General features: G+C 36.6%; 1 protein-coding gene across 2 annotated transcripts in view; it reads right to left on the reverse strand.

Annotated features, from left to right (window-relative positions):
* LOC117219123 (trehalase) overlaps positions 1 to 20,995 on the reverse strand; it is a 167,255-nt gene that overhangs the window by 31,395 nt on the left and 114,865 nt on the right. For both annotated transcript variants that reach the window (XM_033468033.2, XM_033468034.2), the window contains one exon: positions 410 to 526. In XM_033468033.2, the coding sequence (XP_033323924.2) occupies positions 410 to 526 (117 nt within the window). The remainder of the gene's footprint in view (positions 1 to 409; positions 527 to 20,995) is intronic.

Genomic DNA, 20,995 nt, shown 5'->3' on the forward strand with positions numbered 1-20,995 from the left:
ACGTGTAACTGCAGATTGTACGCGTTTCTGAAAAACATGAGTGTATAAAATATAATACAACAAGAATTTCAGAAGAATATAACAACACCATGATTTTCTTTTCAGCTTATTAGAATTAACAGAATAATGGCTTTTATGTCGCATTCTTTGCAGTTTCGCCGTAAGTCTAAGAAAGAAAAATATTGAAAATATCTGGGATTATGTTCTTCGTAAGAAAAAATGTTTTTGTTTTGTTGATAGATCGTAGCTCATTTTTTGTTTCATCAATTCAACTGTTCTGCAAATCGAATAAATAAGTTTGTTCGTCTCCGCAGTTCAGGAAAAGAAGTTACATGGATTGTTATGAAATTCAAGGGAAGGCAAAATATCTGGTTGTATACGGTCCGAGAGATGATGGATTGGTACTTACTTGGCGAGGGTTTCTTCAGGATCGTGTATCTGACGAAGATCGACGAAGGTTTTGCTATCAGGAAAGATCCCGGCGAGCTGCACCGTTTGTAGCAAAGGACCCTTGCAATAGATCGGGCTGAAAATCGAAACAGAAAAAGACGCTAAAATTATTTCTCCCTCGGAAATCTATCCGACAAAGCAACGAAAAATATATAAATAATTTACGGTTGTACAGAAATAAATAAACCAGACTTGTATTTAGTGAGAAGCATCATTGAGTGTTCATCTTCCTTTTGAAGAAATAGCAGCTCTTCAAGATACTTGTCGTTTTACAAGAGTCCGCAAAGCTTCTTACTCGACACTAAGGCTGAGGAAAGGTCTTTAAGTACTTAAACTGAACCTTGTAATCGCGTAATTGCGCCACCATTCATTATTTACAGAATTTTTAAATAAATGTCGCGACAGTTTTACGAAATATTAAACGTTAACGGAATATGGCTTGAAAGAAACGCCGCGTAATCGGATACACGAATATTATTCACGACAAACTGCGATTTATAATTTGTAGAAATGAAATTAACGTTTCATAAAGAATTCACAACTTATCCATGTTAATTAGAGACGAATCGGTGCGTCTCGCAACGAGAGGCTTGTTCTCCTATTTCTCTTCGTGCAAGAATTTTGTGACAGCTGCGTGACATCTTTGACTACCGAGGCGTCGCTAAAGAGCTGCCATCATCTGTTGTCAAAGACCAACCTTTCTTCGATCATTATTTCCGAGAAGATGGCGGGCGGAGAAAAAGGGAAAAAAATTAAATTTCAAAAGATCAAAGAAGTTGCCACGTCTTGTCGCGACAAGTCGCCCGGTTTTACACTCGCGCGAGCGATACGCGCGCAAAGCAAGTCCTCCGGCTTAAACGATCGAAAAAAGATCGATTCTTTTTTTACAGTTTTTCAATCCCTATTCTGTGGAAGTGCGGTCCCAAAGGGAACTGTAAAAGTTATAGAGCTTTAAAGGCCTGGGCGACGTTGATGGCCTGGCACGGTAGCAAAATACGCTCTTTTTCTAGGAACTTTCTTCCTCGATCTTGTGCCACGATTTTCACAGAAACTACTACCATGATCTGTTTACTATTTTACACCGGCACAGTACTGTCTCCGTTCTCTTTTCTCCGCAACAGATGCATGCAATTTTTGCATAAAGACTGAGATACTAATACTGGGTAATTTATTACTAAACAATTTAAACTTGATAAACAGATTTACTTAAATACGCCTTAATGGTCAACGTAAGCTTATTAATTATTAATTATTAAAAAGATTCATCACTAATTCGTTTCAGATAAACAGCACGATCGGAATCATGGCAGTCATGAAGCTACATTTTTTTTAAGGACGTTGAATAAGTACAGGTAGCTCCTACAATAATCACTATTCAAACATCTACCTCGCACTTTCGAAACATTGACAAATACATGTGCGAAATCATAGAACCATAAAATCAACTGATTTAATGGAAATAATTTCCTAACAAATTCAAGATAATGACCCTCTAGAACAGAAGACCCTTTTAGCGGACGTCTGAAGGTGCGGGCGAAGGCCTTCCTTGTCAGGATGAATTCGTGACGACAGGGTACTCTTCCTGTTTTACTGACAGGTAAGTCCGTGGAACAGCCCTGGCGGAATTTATGGTCTGTTCGGGTTTGGCACGCTTCTGACAGGATCCAAGGAAAGGGAGTCACAGCGGCGCTACTGTTCTATATACTGCTCGAACGAAATCGAATAATCATGGTCCCAAGCTAATTCGGACACACTGCCAACATCGACCCGCAAAAAAAGCCAGCTGGCATCGGCTTTGGTTCACGGTTCAACGAATTCTTGATGTTTTACCGCATTTGGATGGATATCAAAGGTGAAGTCGAAAACACAGATTAACATTTCGAAAATCCGAAATCTGGCGATCTCAAATGTTTAGAGTAAAATTGTTTTCTTCACATTTTATCAGTTGAAAATTGTAGAAATGCATGTACTGATCAACTTGTGTCGGAAACGTTTTGTTACAAGATCGATGAATATGTCTAAAAAATTGTTCAATCGTCGCATAAATTGTTCATGCTTTCATTAGGAACATCTCTCATTTTTCTAACTTTGAATAATTTATTTAAGGCTTTTACATGGCTTCAATCTTTAAATCGGTCGTAGATTTTTCCAAATAAACAATTTTTTAATGTTTTTTGAGACACTTCAATTTGTGGTATTTTCTATACGAAAAGAGCCTTCGAGTTTCCCTCCACTGTGCTATTAAAATGATCTCAAGACAAGCTGGATGCAAGAAAACGAAAGTAGAGGCTCTGAGCTTTGAAACGAGTCGAAGTTCATTGTTATGCGACTTTTCTTCACAAAATTATGGCAGCTTGAACATCGACGATTTTTCGAAAGTTCCGTAGTGCGAAAGCAAGCACATATTTGTCTGTTCGAGCAAAGTTTGTGTATCAACTTCAAAATAAATTAACAATCTCGTGGAATTTTCGCGAATTTCCGAAACTTCGTAACTACGATACGGAGCTTTGAGCAATCGTGTATGCAGAAATGTATAAAATTTGCAAGTATAGTTACTATGGAATTTTCGAAGCTTGAAGTGAAGAAGATGGCTGCCTCGAGTAATTTTGGGTAAGATGTTTCAATATAATTCTAGAATTTTTTTTTAGTAATCTTTGAAAATTGATATTGATGTTAATTTCCTTGAATATCGAATCAAAATAATCAAATCGCTTTGAGAGGTGATCGATCTTAATTAAAAACAATTTTCGATTGGTGACCGAGTTTAATGTCATTACAAAATACAAGGATTGAGTTGTTAATCGTGCATTGAATAAAATGGATCGACCATTTTTAATAATTTCGTACTGAATTTTAATTTATTATTGCACGAGTTGCTGATCAAAATAAAAAAAATGGTAGACAGACACAGGAGGAAAATTAATCTGACATTTTTTCGTAAATTTCCTCATACGGGACTTCAATCACCTCGAAATTAATTGATGTTCCAGCTGAATTTTCAGAAAACAATCGTAAAATAGAATAGTAATCTGAAATTTCAATTAATTTTAATGGAATTTGAAACGCGTCATTTTACAAGCGCAGAATATTATACGCGCTGATGGTCAAACACATTTCCAAGCATCGAATCAATTTTAAAGAAGCAATTTTCATACGTTTCTGGACCGTCCAAATAAAATCGGAAAAGTTTATCGTTTTCATATCGGGCCTTCTAGACTAACGGTGCTAACAGAATGTTAGTACTAATTACTAACAACAAACCATCTATTATTTTAATGCAAGAAAAATATCAAAGAAGTAGAATAAAATATAAACTAGACACCTCGTTGAATTTAACGTCAGAAGAACAAATGTAAAGCATCCTAAACGTTTTAAAAAGCACCAAAATACGTGCAGAAATATAACCCCAAAACAAAGGGTCACTAATGACCATGTAGACATTAAGAACTAATGCGAATAATAACTTAATGCGACATTAAAAACTAAAGAAAGAAAAAGAAATTATTCCAGTTAAGGATAATGAATTTACAGTGGTCGCATTTACGAATCGTATCATCGTGTGTCCGACTAATTAATACTAGAACTAATGAGCGCTAAACGCGACTAATGTATATTGTTTTATAACAATGCCAAAATTGGATTTATTTAAAATTCGTACAATTTCTATGACAATATATGCTTGAATAAAACAGTTTACCTAAAAAGTCTTCATAGAAATATTTTCATAATATTACGAGTTAAAATTAGAGATCAGTCATTTTGACTATTTTGGTAGTTTCAGCTGTTAATCAACGTTGCTTAATTACGCGACGAAGTTTCCCCATGGCTTCTCTTTGAAACGCGTTCTTTGAATCTATCGATCATCGATCTTATCTGCGACACGTTATCGCTGGATATAAAGAGCGCAGCGACGCGAGCACGGTGTCTATTGAAAACATGTTAAAGAGTCGAATAGCTTTCAATACTTTTTATTAAATCCCGACGTCGATATCAGGGAAATTGAGCTCGGCAAAATCTATCGGATTCCGGCGTAGATAGCAATATCACCGCGAATATCCCGGTTCCTGTTATAATTCGGATCGGAAACATAGCGCGCGAGCTCGTATCAATCCGTTGCCGGCGCCGGCGTTCCCCGAGACGATATGAAAAATGGCATCGATCATGTTAATAAAACAACGGAGCGCTGCTCCACGAATTCTGCGCCGGCGACAAATGGGACGGGATATTTTATCGCACATAATATCGTCGGTGTGTCGAACACAGCCGTCAAAGACACCGTATATCCGCGCGAGAAACGTGCATTTCGTCACTGCATGAAACGTCAAGCATCCGTGTCACGTTCATCCGAAATATTTCCACTTCTCCCGCGCCCACCCCCTACCGTTCTAACATTCGGTTTACATTTTTCGAACTTATGGGTGCAGTCCACTTGAAACCTTCGACGAAATTGATTTTACATTTTGAACTACATTTATAAATGAAATAAAATGAAATACATGAAGCCGAGGTTTGCGCCCACCTCGACCCAGAGTATTGGTATTGCTTCTGACAATTAAATTGGAATTTCAGGGTAAATTATGCGTTTTTTTTTTAATTTTCTCTCAGCTTTTTTTGTGGAGAAATTATGAAACCTTTTGCAGTCAAATTTACACGGTTCAGTTATGCATGTGACAGTAACATTTAAAAATTTGTTGGTTTATTCTAGCGTAATTTGCGTTGTTTTTTAAATTTCTTTGAGATTTGTTTCAAATTAGAAGGTTTTGTTTTAATAACAATCAAAAAGATTTTCGATTCGGAAAAGTTAAAATTGGTCAAGTTATCGAAATTATTGAAAGAAACAATTTATGTTTATTTTCTATCCGCAGCCTGGTCATGTCTAGACTCATACGCAAAATAAACATTTTCTAACAATTGTCAGAAATGAAATATAACTGTATTTTTTCCACCAATAATTTCAGAAAGGTTTTTCTCTAAGGTTCTCAGAGTTTTCTATTTCATCTATTCAGTTTTATCATAAATGTATCGAATCGACAGTGCAGTTATGAAGTACGCACCGATCAGTAGTACTGTTATTGCGGATTAAAACGGCGTCGCGATATTTTCAGATCCGCTTGACAAATTGCAGCGTTCGAGTGTCTTTTGTTCTTCGTGTTCTCTGTATGCATTATTTTTCTCGCACCCACGACGCACAATGGGAAAAGTTGCGATGACATAACTGAGACGTCACATCCTGGATTTTCGCACTTGCCACGGCACACCAGCGAAAAAAATGACAGGCTCTCGTCGAGGTAGTCGACCTTCGTCACCCTCTTACGGCTCGTCCTCTTCTACCCGGATATATATTTTATCTTCGACGTCCTCGGGGTGATATCGGAAGTCGGGGCCCCCTGTTTGATCGATGGCGTCTTATTGTACACGTTCCCGAACTTGCAATAAATGACCCACTTTCCTCAGCCTCATTGCTATTTATTATAATGGCGCGTAGTTGTTGGAAGTCATTTTTCAGATGATCCGCGCGCTTTCGCCTCCGATGTATTAATATAACGCCTTGCCGGTCGAACTATGCCATTAATATCCAGGAAGACCGGCCGATTTATTCAACCCTCTTGAACTCTTGAGTTATGAAACTTTCATGTCCCGTTGTCATAATTTAAAAATAGCTCGAGAAACGCGAAAAATAAAACATACTGCGTTCATACATGCAACAAATATTTTTATTTGTATTTGTTCTACTAAGTCTTTGCTTTCTTCCGAAAATATGCGAACCACTTTCTAGTCAATTTTGCAATTCGATGTGCCCGGTTTTTTTAATTTGATGGAATTTTCGTGGTGGTCAAAGTGTAAACACCGCGGCGTCCAAGACGGTTAATGAATTCAGTGGTTCGCCTAACGGAACGTCATTATGCAAACTCTCAGAGGCGCGCAACTCGTTCGACGACGAATGCATAAATAAATAAATAAAGCCGTAGCTTCGGGTCCGAATGTCGGCACGCTAACTGAACGAGGGTCAACCGCCATTAGATAAGTCAGGCACACACTGTGGAAAACACTCCAAGGGGTTCAACGATAAAATAAATCACCGAGCACCCATTTTGGGACAGGGGAGACCCGCCTCCCGGATCATTCGGAGGTTATTTCGGTCAGAGGAAACCGTTCTCCGGTGGAGTCATGAATTCTTTTTTCAGAGGGAGCTTATTTCTCGTGTTACCATCTTACTGCTGAACCGCCAGGCTCGCGTAAAAACGTCTGCTAGAGGAATTACATCCCACAAACAACGAGTCTTTATCCTGCCGAGGATACCGGTGGCGACAGCTCCAATTAAATCTGGACCAATTAGCATTCATGATTACGTTTATACGGTATGTATGGTCGGATAAGGCGAGCAACTAAATTCGACTCTTTTCCATTATCTAGCTTACTTTATTTTACGCCATTTTATACTTCACATTCAATTTTTGTGGAACTGATTTGACTTATCTCTCTCGTATCTAATTTTAAAATTTATTTATTTGCGAAACTAGTTGTTCTATTCTTGAATTTTTGTTCAAATCTAAATATTGAATTTTTTATAAAATTGTTTGCACCTATTTGTACATTTTGTTATCTTCTTACTGTTTCATTTTTTAATTTAATCATTTGTAAAATTATCTGCTTCATTTTCGAGTGTCTTATTTAGAAATATAATTATTTGAAACACTATCTGTCTGAATCTTGAATTAAAATGCAGTTTTCGACGAACGTCATTCGTTGTATAATTTTTTATACACCTCTGTGTTTGTCATTCATGCTTGCAATTTTGTCTAGAACAGTTTCGACATATAATTACATATAAACATTTTTACAATGACGTCTTCTCAATAGTAAAATTTTTAAAAATCGTTCAATAAGTCAGCGCCTTGAGCAGCCGACTTTCGGTTACGTCAATCAGGGGAATTTCCTCATTTTTCTACACAGAGTGAATTTCGAAATTGAATATTCCCATATTGTTTAATATCTGTTCTTATTCTATGATATATGGAATTTCTCATATTTCCATTTCAATAATAAATTTGGAAATAGTACAGAATGCTTTTAAAACACAGAGAAAATGAGAAATTTAGTTGGCATCGAACTATGCCGAACACTTTTTGTTTCAGTCGTTAATAATCTCGGCTGGTAACGCGATCCTAAGGTCCGAACAGAGAAAAACTATATTCTCCAGCGTTTAAAAAAAAAAAACAATTTTTGCTATTCCCCATCGAGAAATTGCTTCGCGAATTCCTGCGCTCGCTGTGCACTGCTGCGATATCAAATTATTCGAGTCTTGAGAGAAAGAAAGAAAGCGAGTGAGAGAGAGAGAGCAAGAGAGAGAGAGAAAGAGAGAGGGAAAATGCGCGAGAGAAAGAAAAAGAGCGAGAAAAAGCGCGCGAGAAAGAAAAAAAGCGAGAGAAAGCGCGTGATAGAGTGCGTGAAAGAGAGAGCGGAAGGGGGAGAGAGAACGAGAGACAGAGCGCGCGCGAGAGAGAGAGAAAGAGAGAGAGAGAGAGCGAGAGAGCACTGTGTGTAAAGGAAAAAGGAGACGAAAACAGTCCCGGATAAAATCGTCATTACAACGCGTCGTCCTCATTATGATACTCTCTTGGTCCACAAATTTTTTCCTGTCTCCTCGCAACGTGATAATATTTCAAGACGACCCTAAGTTGATTAAGGTTATTTCGCGAAATCGGCATCGGTCGCACGCTTCGAGGAAGACCAAATCTCCTTTAGAAAAGATATCACCGATGTTCGATCGATCTAATCAACACTCCTCCACCCACCAGCCTGTTTTATCGAGATCCTGTGGAAGTAATTCAGCATAAACTGTTCTTCAGATTCGGTCTCATAGTGGAGTCGCAGAGAAAACAGTTTAACCCGAAGATTTAATTCTCGCTGTGTCGCTCTTGTATCTGTTAGGTGCAATTACGCTCTTTCTGAAACTACTTCGTTAACGTTGCACGAAACTGCAGTCGCATTCGTTTTGCTGTTCTATTTTACTTGCTACCTTTTTCAGTTTTATCGTTCTTGGCACTCTGCTGTTCTTGTAGATTTAACGTAATTTATGATTAGCGCGTAATTAAGATACGCATTTCTTTAACGCGATTGTAAAGTCTGGTGAGAAATTGAAAGAGATTTTGTTTTACAATATAAAATCAAGTGACTTATATTTTTTAGTTCTTCATACTCCTAATTCTATTTACAGAATAAAGAGACAATTACATTGTGAAAAATTAGAGTTGTTAAGATATAATTTATGCAACGAGATCATTAAGCTTAGTTAATATTTCTAGTTTGATTCTTCATGATTATTACTTTAATTCTTTATGGTTTTTAATTTGATTCCGTACGATTTCAGTTCGATGTAGAATTCCGTATCTTCTGTTATCATAAAAGCATAAAAACAATGATATTTCGTAACTTCTGTTATTCCATTGTAATCTGAAACATCATCGAGTCTTTTTAAATCTTCCATTTTTTCCTTTATAACACTTCTTTAGTCTACATTACGCAGATGATTTACGAGGTGATGGTCGAGTGTATTATTATGTAAAATAAATAATCGCAGATTGCGTAGCGAGATCGGAGAAAATGTGGTCGAAGAAGGCGCTCTTACATCGACCCGATAAGATAAATCTTGACACACGGACACGCGGAACGAACCGTATATATCTTTCGATGCCGGAATACAATGTCCATTGCCAAGCGATCAGTATTTCTCATTCAAGCGATACATGATCGAAGAAACGATATGCAGACAATATTTTCAGAACATATCCGCGAAAAAATCGCGAAACGTGTACATTTTCACGGACTGAATTAACTTCGTTTGTGCAGTTACTGTGTTGATATACAATTCGAAGGGAAATTAACGAGGATCGATTCACGAAATATCAAACATTGCAAAATCTCGATCGGAAGTTGTGAAAAACTGCAAATTTTGCAACCATTAATTGTTTGTAGCTCGTAACAAGGTTAATCAATTTCAGTGATATTTTACATTGGCCCAAAAATGTATTCGTATACCATTTAAAATAACTTTTTTAAAACTGGATTAAATGACTTGAATTTGTTATCAGATGACAGAGAAACTAGTCTACTAGACAATGACAAAACTGCTCTTTTTTAATTTTGCCATTACTTTGATAAAAGAAATAAAAAATTCTCGCTTTCTAAATTTTCAGCACGCATACAAGTTAACAAGATCAACGGAAGGGATTTTTTAAATGTTCGTTATAGATAAAAAATTCGTTCAGATAAAAAGGTTGAAAACAGATCATTTTTTAAATATTTTTATCGTCGCAACCGATCGCAAGTTTTGAAAATAATTGCTTAGCCATTGTATAGTAGACTAATGCCTCTAACATTTCAATAAAATTTAGTTCGCTTTGCTCAATTATAAAAAAGATATTCTGTTCTAATAGGCGTGCGAAAACATTTTTGACACATTGTAGATGCGGACATTTCATGCGCGCTCGAGGGTGCTAAGATTTCATTACAGAAACGGAGCATAAAGTTTCTCGAGCGTGAAAGAAGAGAAAGGAGAACAATAGCTGGGAAAGATAAAGTATTTTATAGGATGATTGGAGGAATGATCCGTAGCTGGTCTGGGAAAATTAATATTAACCAAACTGTATCCCTCCGGATATCGATTTTTGCGGCGGGAATTTAAATGCCCGCGGCGTGGATCTACCTTTTTATGCTGGGAAGATGATTTCTGTCATGGAAACCGGATTACCATAAACGAGATTTACATTCGACTGTATAAAAATACATGTAAATAACGTCGCGACGCTACCCGGGATAAATCAAACTATTTCGAAGCATCCACAGAACGGAAGCTTCACATTTGCACGTTTGCAACAGTGTTCACAGAGTGCAAGGCCTTCGGGTCACCGATCATATTGAGACTTCGTACAGGGCTGAAGGAAATTTAGGTGGAGATTTGCTTGAATTCTTCCCGAAAGATTCATCTCGATCATAGCATTCGAAGTTAATTATTTCTTGCTCGCAATGTCAATTTTTTATTTGTATTTTATTCTATATACTGTTCCGACGATTTTTAAACACGCTTTAACGATTTAAAAAGTGTGCATATAACTCCATAAAGATGTGGGTGATTCTTTATTTCCTCACAGCGTCTCCAATATTACAAAGCAATCTGGATTTCCATTTATCGATTTAACACTGGGAACTACCAAGCCAATCAAAATGACTGGTTTCCGATTTTTTCTTTCACAGTTCCTGATTTTATACAAATATTTCTCGGAGAAATTTTTAGGTACAACTCTTTATTGAAGTATTTATTAAAATAGAAATCATACGAAGTTGAAATAAATCCAGCCTTGGGGAATTTACCCCTTTTTTTTATTTAGCCCTTTAGAGCTGGGTAAATTCAACTGTTAATAAAGATCGAGATTAAAATATGAACCGTTTTATTTCCAAAAATTGAAGTCGAAAGTTCACTGAAGGATTAATGAATGCGTTTTATGCAATGCACTTTCGCGTCGCTTTTATGTAAACATAAACTTTCATGTGGACAACGTGTTAAAAACAGTAACGAAATAAAGAAAATACTTCAGAAAAAGCAGTAAAATAAGGCCCAACTTTGGCAACGATGTAATAATAAACGATCTAAATAAATAGAAATCAAGCACAGTAAGATAAATCGCAGCGTTACTACTGGTAAATGGAATCCCGAGTCTCGCATTTCGCGCTCACGGACGTTTAACTACGTGAAATCGAAACGAATCGGAGCAGCAGCCGGCGGAATACGCATAGCAGGCCCGTTACATTATAACAAACACTTCATTTTAAATAATGGAGCCGCCGTAAAATTAGGATTGCGAAGAAAGACGACCATCTTGAGTCTTCCAGTCGGGGGGACGTTTTCTTCTCGCTCACTCGTTCGGCTGTACGGATATTGAGAAACCCATTAGCGAGACCGTGCCCGACGTCTGGGCAGTCTGTCGTCCATGGATTAAACAAAAAAAAAAAGGAAAATGTTCGTTAGCAGATAAAGCGATCCCTTTCATCAGAGCCATTCTGTTCTACCGGTTATGGTGCGCCTCGTTGAGCGGCCCGCTAAGACGCTCTGTAGGATTTCAATTACACGAACAGCCGCTGTTAACCATTCTGCCGAGTCCATTTCACAGTTTATAGTTCCAATCCTTGCCAATGGGTTTACGGTTCCGGGTTTACGCGCAGATCCACGCAACAACGATCGAGAAATCAATAAATAGACCGCGCGGCCGTCTTAGCTCCTCGCGTACACTGTTGTTCATAAGTATCGACGCTTTCTGGTCGACGTTAGTAATTACAGGCATTGCGCCTAGACAGTGGATTTTATATATTATATATTATATATAATCAGGTTCAGGTTAAAAATTATTAGTAAAAGAAATACATCTCAAGGAATCATACGTCAAAGAAATGCATACAACTCTTGTTCTGTACAATATTGATATATAACATTTAATTATTAGTTAAAATCTCTTATCTATTAATTTGCCACTTTTTAAGAATAATTAATAATTAAATATTTGGAACGTCACTTGCCTTTTACCTCTTAAGAAAAGCTAGAATATTCTATACAATTCATAGAGTTCCAAATGTAATTCCAATTGATCACTTGTTTTCACTTATTTCAAAATGATTTTAGTAATTTATAGCTTCATTTTTTTATGATCAGAATTGTTAGGACAATTTAACTAATGAGGGCGGAGTAGAAGTATTGTGATATATTATACTACAGTATGTATTTTAATTAATTTTGCCAAGGAGAAAATATTGGAATCTATTTTTACAGAAGATTTTGTTCTAAGACACAAATTTTATTTTCGTTATAAAATATCTTGATTGTCATATTATTATAGGAAATTGGATATTACAGGATATTACAGGAAACGAAGATTTGATTCAAGTACAAATAAATGTTTTCCCCTGTGTACTGATTTTAGTATGGGTCTCCTCATTGAAGCGGTAAAGGAGAATAGGGATTTTTAAAGATGTAGTCGTATTTTCGAAATATTCCAGGTTTACATGGCTTCTCGTAAGTCTGTAATACTTGTGGACGACAGTGTACGCGTATTATCACCAGGCATTTCGTTCAATGAACGAATCAACGAGCTAACGCCAGCGTTTTAAAGCTAATACCTCGGTTTACGGTTTACTTTAGAGTTTACGAAGTGTTCAGTGTGAAGGTGTTTCATCTCCATTGAAAGCATCAATCTTCCGTGAATTGAAGCATCTTGCAGACGCATCAATGTGCCTGTAGAATGATGCATTCACTTGAAAACGTGCGCAAAATTGGAGTTAAAGTTAAATGAGCTTTGTGTCAAACAATATTTACATTTATACAAGAGACTGTACTGATATATTGATATTTTAATTGATTGTACTGATATAAATAATTGACTATAGTAAAATTCTTTTAAATTTTATATCGTTATAAATTTCTTTTACTTCTTTTCTTTTATTTGCTTTCTTCTATTCGAGTTTTCTATTGTTTTAAATTCCTCCTATTTAAATTTTCTGTTCTTTTAAATTCTTCCTATTTAATTTTTGAACTGACTGGAATTTCTCCTAAATAAATTTTGTATTCTTTCAACCCTTTGTACTCGAGTGGTGACTCTGAAGCACCATTAAAAAATAGTTACATCACGTTTCAAGATAATTTTTATATTATAAAAGTTTAGATGTAAAAAATCGTTAAAAGTCTAATTGTTGTATGAGTCGCAAGACTAAATTTCATATACATAAAATGCACTTCGTCACATAAAATGGAAATACCATAGAAAAATTAGTTTAGATTTACAGTTAAAACGGGTTCGAGTGCAAAGGGTTAAATTTCTCCTACTTAATTTTTCAACTGTTTTGAATTTCTCCGGAATAAATCTTTCATTTCTTTAAATTCTTTTCATTGAATTTTTCTACTGTTTTGAATTGTTCCTACATGAATTTCCTACTGTTTCAAATTCCTCCTACATCAACTTTTTATTCCTTAAAGTTCCTCCTACCTCAAGATAAGGGTAGTTACATATTATATTATATTACATCCGAGTTGAAAAGTAAAATCAAACCTTCTTTTCACGGATTATTATGCAAATACCCGAATAAAACCGAACATTTTGTCACCGATTGAAAGATCGCTTACGATATTCGCAAAATAATACTGTTCATATTAAATACAGTCCGTGGACAATACTGTTCATAGCAAATATAGTTCGTAATAATTATGCCACGAATTTCTCAAGATCTGGAGTTCGCTAATGAAGACCGTGCAACCGACAAAGATGTGAATTTCGTCGAGATTTCTGGACAAAATGGTCTCAGCGGACCGATGAATTAGATGGCCCGATGGCCGTACATCATTTCGCTGCGGATTGCTCGAATTCCGCGTAATCGAAGTTCCTTAAACTTCGATCGAACTTCGATTAATTGAACAGTCGCTGCGGTGCCCGTGATTTACGACGTCACGCCGCGCCGGCGAACGGTCAACGAGTCCGGTTCGTTCTACTTTATCCGGCGGAGGTTATGGTGCACGAACCCATGTAACGATCCAGCTTATGGTTTAATGATTTCCACTGGATAACTCGCAGCCTCCGTCGCCAGCGGTCCTTGTATAGCGGCTCTGCTTCGCTTTGACTTCCGGCTGTTCGGTTTGCGGCGAGTCGCACCGGGACGGAAAGTTTGTTAATCCGCGTCTTGTTCCCGGATGGAGGATTGTACTCCAATTATAACGCATCCCGTAATAGTTGAATTCGTCGAATTGACGATTATCCTGCGGATCGTTAGGTAGTTGTAACAAGTGGTTAATTCTGGCGGATGAACCGCAGCAAAGCGAGTTTTGATTCCTCTGTTAACGCGTCTCTCGTATGTGGTCTGGCCCAACTTCGAGAATTCGTTTTTGTTACAAACAGATCTGGGCGTATCCAGAAATCCTTAAAATAGAATATTTCGAGCTTCCAGTGTTGATAAATAATCTATGGCAACATAACACTATTACTTTAAAAAGCGTTTCATACGAAAAATGAATTAATTCGCTTTCAATTAATGATTTATTTGCTATTTCAATTAACGATTTATTTGCTATTTCAAATAATGAATTATTTGTTATTTGCTATTTGGTCTCCACCAAAATAACTAGTAATGTAATAAATATTTATTAATTTATTAATAATTGAGAATTCTTATTCAATTGAAATATTCTTGAAAATTCATATCGTGTCCATAAAAGGGTTTAAAAATGTAACATTCTTCATGTATTATTTTCAACTTCTTATTCAAGAAAGAAAGAAACTCCAATTTGGCTTTTTTTTTATTTCGCTTCAAGATCCGCAGTCTGGTAATAAATATTTAGTATCAGTGATACAGGTAAAGACAAATTACGTTAATTTTGAGGGGTATCATCTTGTTACCCCGTCCTGCACAAAGTAGCGAGGCTCTGATGAAGGAAGTTACAAAAGAAATAGTAAATGAAGGGATTAATGAGATGCGGTTTGATGCGAACAATAATTACCTGTTTCGAGCGATTCATGGGAATGCTTAGAACGTTCTATAATCCCGTGCTTCCACCCCGCGAATTGTTTGCACGTTGTGCTTAGCATAAGCCGGGCTGGCACCCTTCTGCTAACTTCAATCAGTGAATTAAACCGTTGATAGAATAATCCTCGAAATGGTGTCGCACGAAACGGTAACCATTCATACGTGTAACGGAAATCCTTTTAACCGTTCGACCCGGTGGTTCCCTTTGACAAGCGGGTTACAGTCAAGTTGCAAATCACTTTATCGAGATTGTAATGAATTCGTGCCTCGTTTGAGTACCGATGCATCGCATTAAATAGTTTATGATTCCGCGGATTTAAACGGATTTACGTCGGCCGTGAATGGAGCTTTCGTCGGTCGGTTGCCACAATTACGCAAACAATTTTCCCTTCGGCCTCGCAACAATTTCTGCCTCGATTGTAAATTTTTAATCTTCCCGCCGTTCTCCGTTTAGCGCAGCTTATTGCACATTAACGCAATTATGTTTTTGGTTTTATTTTAACAGCAAATGGGAGAGAATTTGTTCCTGGATCGTAACATTTATTTCACAGGTACCTCACCTATTCACGATTATCATGAATGCATAAAATCCACTGTGTAATGATCATAGAATCTATGTACTTAATCTTGTGTAACGTAAATTTTTCATTTTTTGGTCACAAGATAACGCAATGTTTGAGAAATGCATATCGAGATAAAAATTGCGAAAATTGCAGTGGTGTGTATATATAAAATTGATGTACTGCGATATTTTAGTAAAAAAGTGAAACGGAATTCGAAAAAGACAAATAATAAACGTGCGACTACAATTGTAGCCGAAATGACAGAGGGTCGAAACTAGGGAACGTCGACGGTCACGGGTCGCGGAACCGTAATAAATTTGGGAACGCGTTCGCGAGGGAAAACATTTTTCTAAATCAATTTTACTTTCGAAATTCTCCGGTTTCAGCGTAATTTCGCACAGTGAAACCACCTGTCATTTGCTGCGATGTGTGCTGCGGTTCGAACGAAATAAAAGTAAAATAGAGTAGACCGAAAAAATACTTGTGCGCACAGCTTTTGAAATCAAATCACGTTTGACGAAATTCTACGTTGATGTGCACTTTTTGTGCCTCGTTATACAGCGAAAAATTGTGCTAAATTAGAAGCGTTACTATTTTATGAAGATAATGAAAGGAATGTGAACGTTTCGTAGTAAAAAATGCATTTATATACCGTTGGTTTGTTCAGTAATTATTAGTGCACCGCGGATTTTATGCACATCCGAAATTATTAAAAGACGAAATACATTTTTATTTCATATCCGTCTTTTAAAATTGTATAAACGGAAATGAAAGAAAACTATATTCCTTCTTTTAATAATTCCGATGAACCGAAGAGATGATATCGATTCTACTAAATTTTTTTCGAATGTGTTTCTATTTTGTTATTTTTTCTAGTCTAATTATTCAGTCTAATGTAATTATTGTTCCTTCTAAAATAATTTCATTAACTGGTTCACTAGCGATCAATTGGATGTTTATAGATTGGAACTAATTTTGCTCAGATAAAAAAAAGTTGAAAAACGGGACTTTTTCATCTTTTTTGTCATTCCTCCCACTTGCAATTTTCACCAAAAAATTGTTATACACTGTTTTTTGTTATACACCATCAATTATTTAAAAAAGATCAAATCGTTCGGTCCAATTTGAAAAAAGTTATTCCGTTTTAAAAGGCATCCATATATATTTGTCCACGAACTGTATGCTCGTTATTTTTGTAATATGATATTCGGTTAGAAATACGCAAATAATAAATAATAGTGGACAAGCACAATTAATTAACGTACCATTTTTTTACGAGATGCTATAAATATAAAAATATAAAAATATATAAATAAAAAAGAACGAGTATGCCAATACTTTTCCTGTCCACTGTTCACCACGCGAAAAAAAATCTGAAACGCGCATGCTTCAGCATCGGCTTGATTAAAATCGCAGCAGTTGGAAAATCGTGGGACGCGGAAAATTTTTTCGCGAGATCCAGCGACGATTCTCGCGTGAACGTCACCGAGAGTAATGCACCAAGCTCGTGCACCGAAAAATGGCGCGGAAAATGGTAGACGAAGAAATCGAAGGAGAATGGTAGGAAGGCGTTGGGGACCCTTTTAGCGGCTCCAGTTTCGGAGGACACGTGACCGTAACGGGAGGAATATTTTCAACCCAGGTAGAGACCGTCGCCCGCCGTTTCCTTGGAGCAACAGGTAAAAACGCTGAGGAATTTAGAGGGTCGAGTAAATTTTGATGAACATCCGACCATGTTAATATTCCGCCGCGGGCGACGCGAACGCCGCAGTTTCACACTCAATTAATATTAATGGCATCGGGGGCACAATTACGGAAACTGCTTTGTAATAATTAGTAATCCACCGATAATTTATTGTCACGCGCTACGTGATCGACTCGCCGAGGATTCCAAACATTTACCGTGATTGGCCCTGTAATTAGGTGCACTTTAATCGCGTAAGTCGCTATTGGATGAAACACACTATATCACACGCTTGATGATCGCTCGTTCGATCATGGTTTATTGAAGATACGCAGATTGCAATTATTGCAGATTTAATTTAAGTGGGGTATTATCTGTTTAGCTTATTATGTTTTCGATTGATCATTCCATTGTTTATGATAATAATTTATGTATTTAATAAATCGGGCGACATTCGTCCGATCACCACGGAATCATAAATAAAATCAATTTCAACCTGGCAGTGCGCACGTGAATTTCTCAAACAAAATTATCCGCATAGATTGTTCATGAAATCCCAGTAACATGCGACATTTATTCATAATATATTTTGCCTCTTTATTAATATTAGTATATTATAATATAATTAATGTAATTGTGTTGTCGTGTTAAGATAGTTTGTAATTATATTAAGATAAATTAGCATGAGTATGTTAGAACAGCATTTTTGTTCTAGAGGAAAGAAATTTGTCATTCAATTTACTTTTACGTAAACTAAAACTGTTCAGTATCAATTTTAACAAAGCACAAGTCATCTAGAAACGCGTCTCTCCTCCAAATAATTTAAATAGGCATAAAATAAGCTAATAAAATTTTCTAACACTTTAAATATTTCTACTATTCCGTACTCTGCATATAAACTGAACTTGCAAAACAATTAACCCGTATTTTGACGATAAATCTGTATTCATATTGAATTTGGAAGACATGATTTAATTTGAAAGTCTACATAAAGCACTCTAACAATAGATTTATAAATAAATAAAAATGAATATATTCATTTTTGTTTTACTCTGAGAAATCTCACAGTTTGTGAACAAAATTATTCCGTTTTCGTGGTGTCAGACGATTTCTTACATTGTAAATACGATTCAAAATAATAACAAGATTTAAATAATTTCCAATTTTTGTCCATTATCTTCGATCTATTAAAACGATTAAAGAAATAACGAACTAGCTATTCAATTCCAATATATTTCGATCGACGCAGATTATTTTTATTTCACCTAAAAATCCGCGGCCTGGTAATCAGTTGAAACGAGAAATATCACCCTCGGAGCAAGTGAAGTGTTAACCGAACAAATCTCCGAGAAATCCGCTCGGAAGCAGCAGCGACGATGTAAAAAGACCTTCGCGCGTGCACGGTACAAGCAGCAAAGACGAGAGAAAAAAAGAAGAAGAGCGCGAAGATTTTCGCGCAGCAGGAAGACACTGGGTAACTAGGTTGCCGGGAATGAGTCACGGGCAATTGTGCTTGACGGTGTTCCAGCGGCGTGTAATAAGAATCTGGCCAGGTATCAGCACGCTCGGACGAAACCGGCGGCAATCCCCGGGAAATACCGACATTCCAAAACGAAGAACATTCGAGGGGGAACGTGATAAGGGTGCACCGAACGCCGGAAAATCACCGGGTCAAAATACAGGCTGCGGAAATTGAGTGGAGAACACGGAGATAAAACCAAAAAAGGAGAAAAATCTCGCATGCCCGATCCTCGGTTCTTGCCGGCTCCCGCCACCGCCGCCGCCGCCGCGCCGGCTTTGCTATCGGTAATCCGAGGCATTCTCGTGCAAATTTTCCCGGAGGGTCACCGGGAATATCCGTCGAGCTTCCACTATTTTACGAAGCTCTTAACAGGCCAGATAAATTGCATTCTTACGGACGCGTCCTCTTTGCCCGGGAATCCGGCCGCGATATCCGCCCGAACAAGATAAATATTAATCATGACGCTACTTCAGCGAGCCGGGCGCCACTTTAACGTGTTTCCGAACATGATCTTCTCATTGGACCGGTCAGCGGTTTACTAACAAGTGGTCACGCCTGGCGGCTCGCTGATTTCAATCGGTTAGCTGTGTTTGACGAGTATACTCGACATGGAGAAGTGGCAGTACTTTGTGTCACGACGAGTATACTCGTTGTGCTATTTAACACGTTCTACCCGGCGCATTATTTCGATGTCTCTATGATTTTAATGTCTCCAAATTTTATTTATATTGAATTTCGATGTCTCTAAATTTTATTTATATTGAATTTCGATGTCTCTAAATTTTATTTATATTGAATTTCGATGTCTCTAAATTTTATTTATATTGAATTTCGATGTCTCTAAATTTTATTTATATTGAATTTCGATGTCACTAAATTTTATTTATATTGAATTTCGATGTCTCTAAATCTTATTTATATTGACAACAACTACGACAAATTGAGTTTTTTTATTTCCTAATGTTTATTATCACTTTGTGCCTTCCCAGGTATCTAATTCACAAAGTATGATTTTGAAATAAAATTATGAACATTTGTGGGTCACCGGTGGTCCACGCCGGGTAGAACGTGTTAAATCGTTATTTCAGTGAAAACAAAAATATATTCTCAAATCTCAAGATGTTTCGAATATTTTGAGGCCAAACTTATATACGAAGGTGTTTACATTGTTATAAAAATAAGATTAGAAAAGAATCACGATATTGGTATTCGACGTGCAAAATGCCACTATGTATCGTTCCTTGCTTTTCTCCTGCGGCTTTCGTTCATTACATATGAGCCGTTTATTTTGAAAGTGGCATAACATTTACCGTAATGAAAAGTGGTGATTTTTTAATGTTTATACGAAATTATTTATACTGAGAAAAATATCAGTATCCTGAGATAACAAATACAAGTAAATCTTCTCGAAAGTTAGCATTCATATTTTTAAACGTGTTAAAACGCGAACCCTTAAATATATCGACTTAAAAATAAAGTGACTTATGCCACATTCAAAATAAACGGCTCATATGGAGTATGTGTTAATGTTAAGTGAATAAGCAAACATTAGTAATAAAATTGTTAATTTCATCAAATAAAATCGTCTTTTTTATCCAATATTTTAACAGTGACACTAACTCTGTATTTGACGAGTATGCTCGTCATCGTTTGATTCTCGCGACACGTATAGGTGCGCGCTCTGAAAAGGAGGCGCCACAGCTAACTGGTTAATGAAACTTCTCGCGGCGATTCTGGAGACATAATAAGCAGACACATGTCCGAGCTTTTTTGCTAATGCAGCTCCTTTTTTATGAAGATGTTCAACACGTAATGTTTGTGCTTCTCTGTGTATACATACGGTCATTCTCGTTAATATTCGGACATAATTTCTTTATCTTGTTCAAAAGATAAATATTATATTATATATATTATATACATTATGATATATTATAAATATTATATAAATATTTCATAAGATATTTCTTTACCGTTTTCTAATTTTTCCAAAATTGTCGTTTCATGCAGAATAAGTTGCTTCATCAAAGTGCACGATGCAATTGGAAATTCATTAAAATGTCTCCTACACCTTCGAATTTTGTAACCCTATCAGCTAACTTATAAAATCATCCATTGTGATGCAGAATGATTTACTTCATCACAAGTGCACAATAAAATTGGAACTTCATCAAACCATTTTCTACATTTTCAAACCAAGAATTTCATTTAATCATGCCT

This window comes from Megalopta genalis, chromosome 11 (genome assembly GCF_051020955.1).
Source record: "Megalopta genalis isolate 19385.01 chromosome 11, iyMegGena1_principal, whole genome shotgun sequence".
NCBI classification, from domain to species: domain Eukaryota; kingdom Metazoa; phylum Arthropoda; class Insecta; order Hymenoptera; family Halictidae; genus Megalopta; species Megalopta genalis.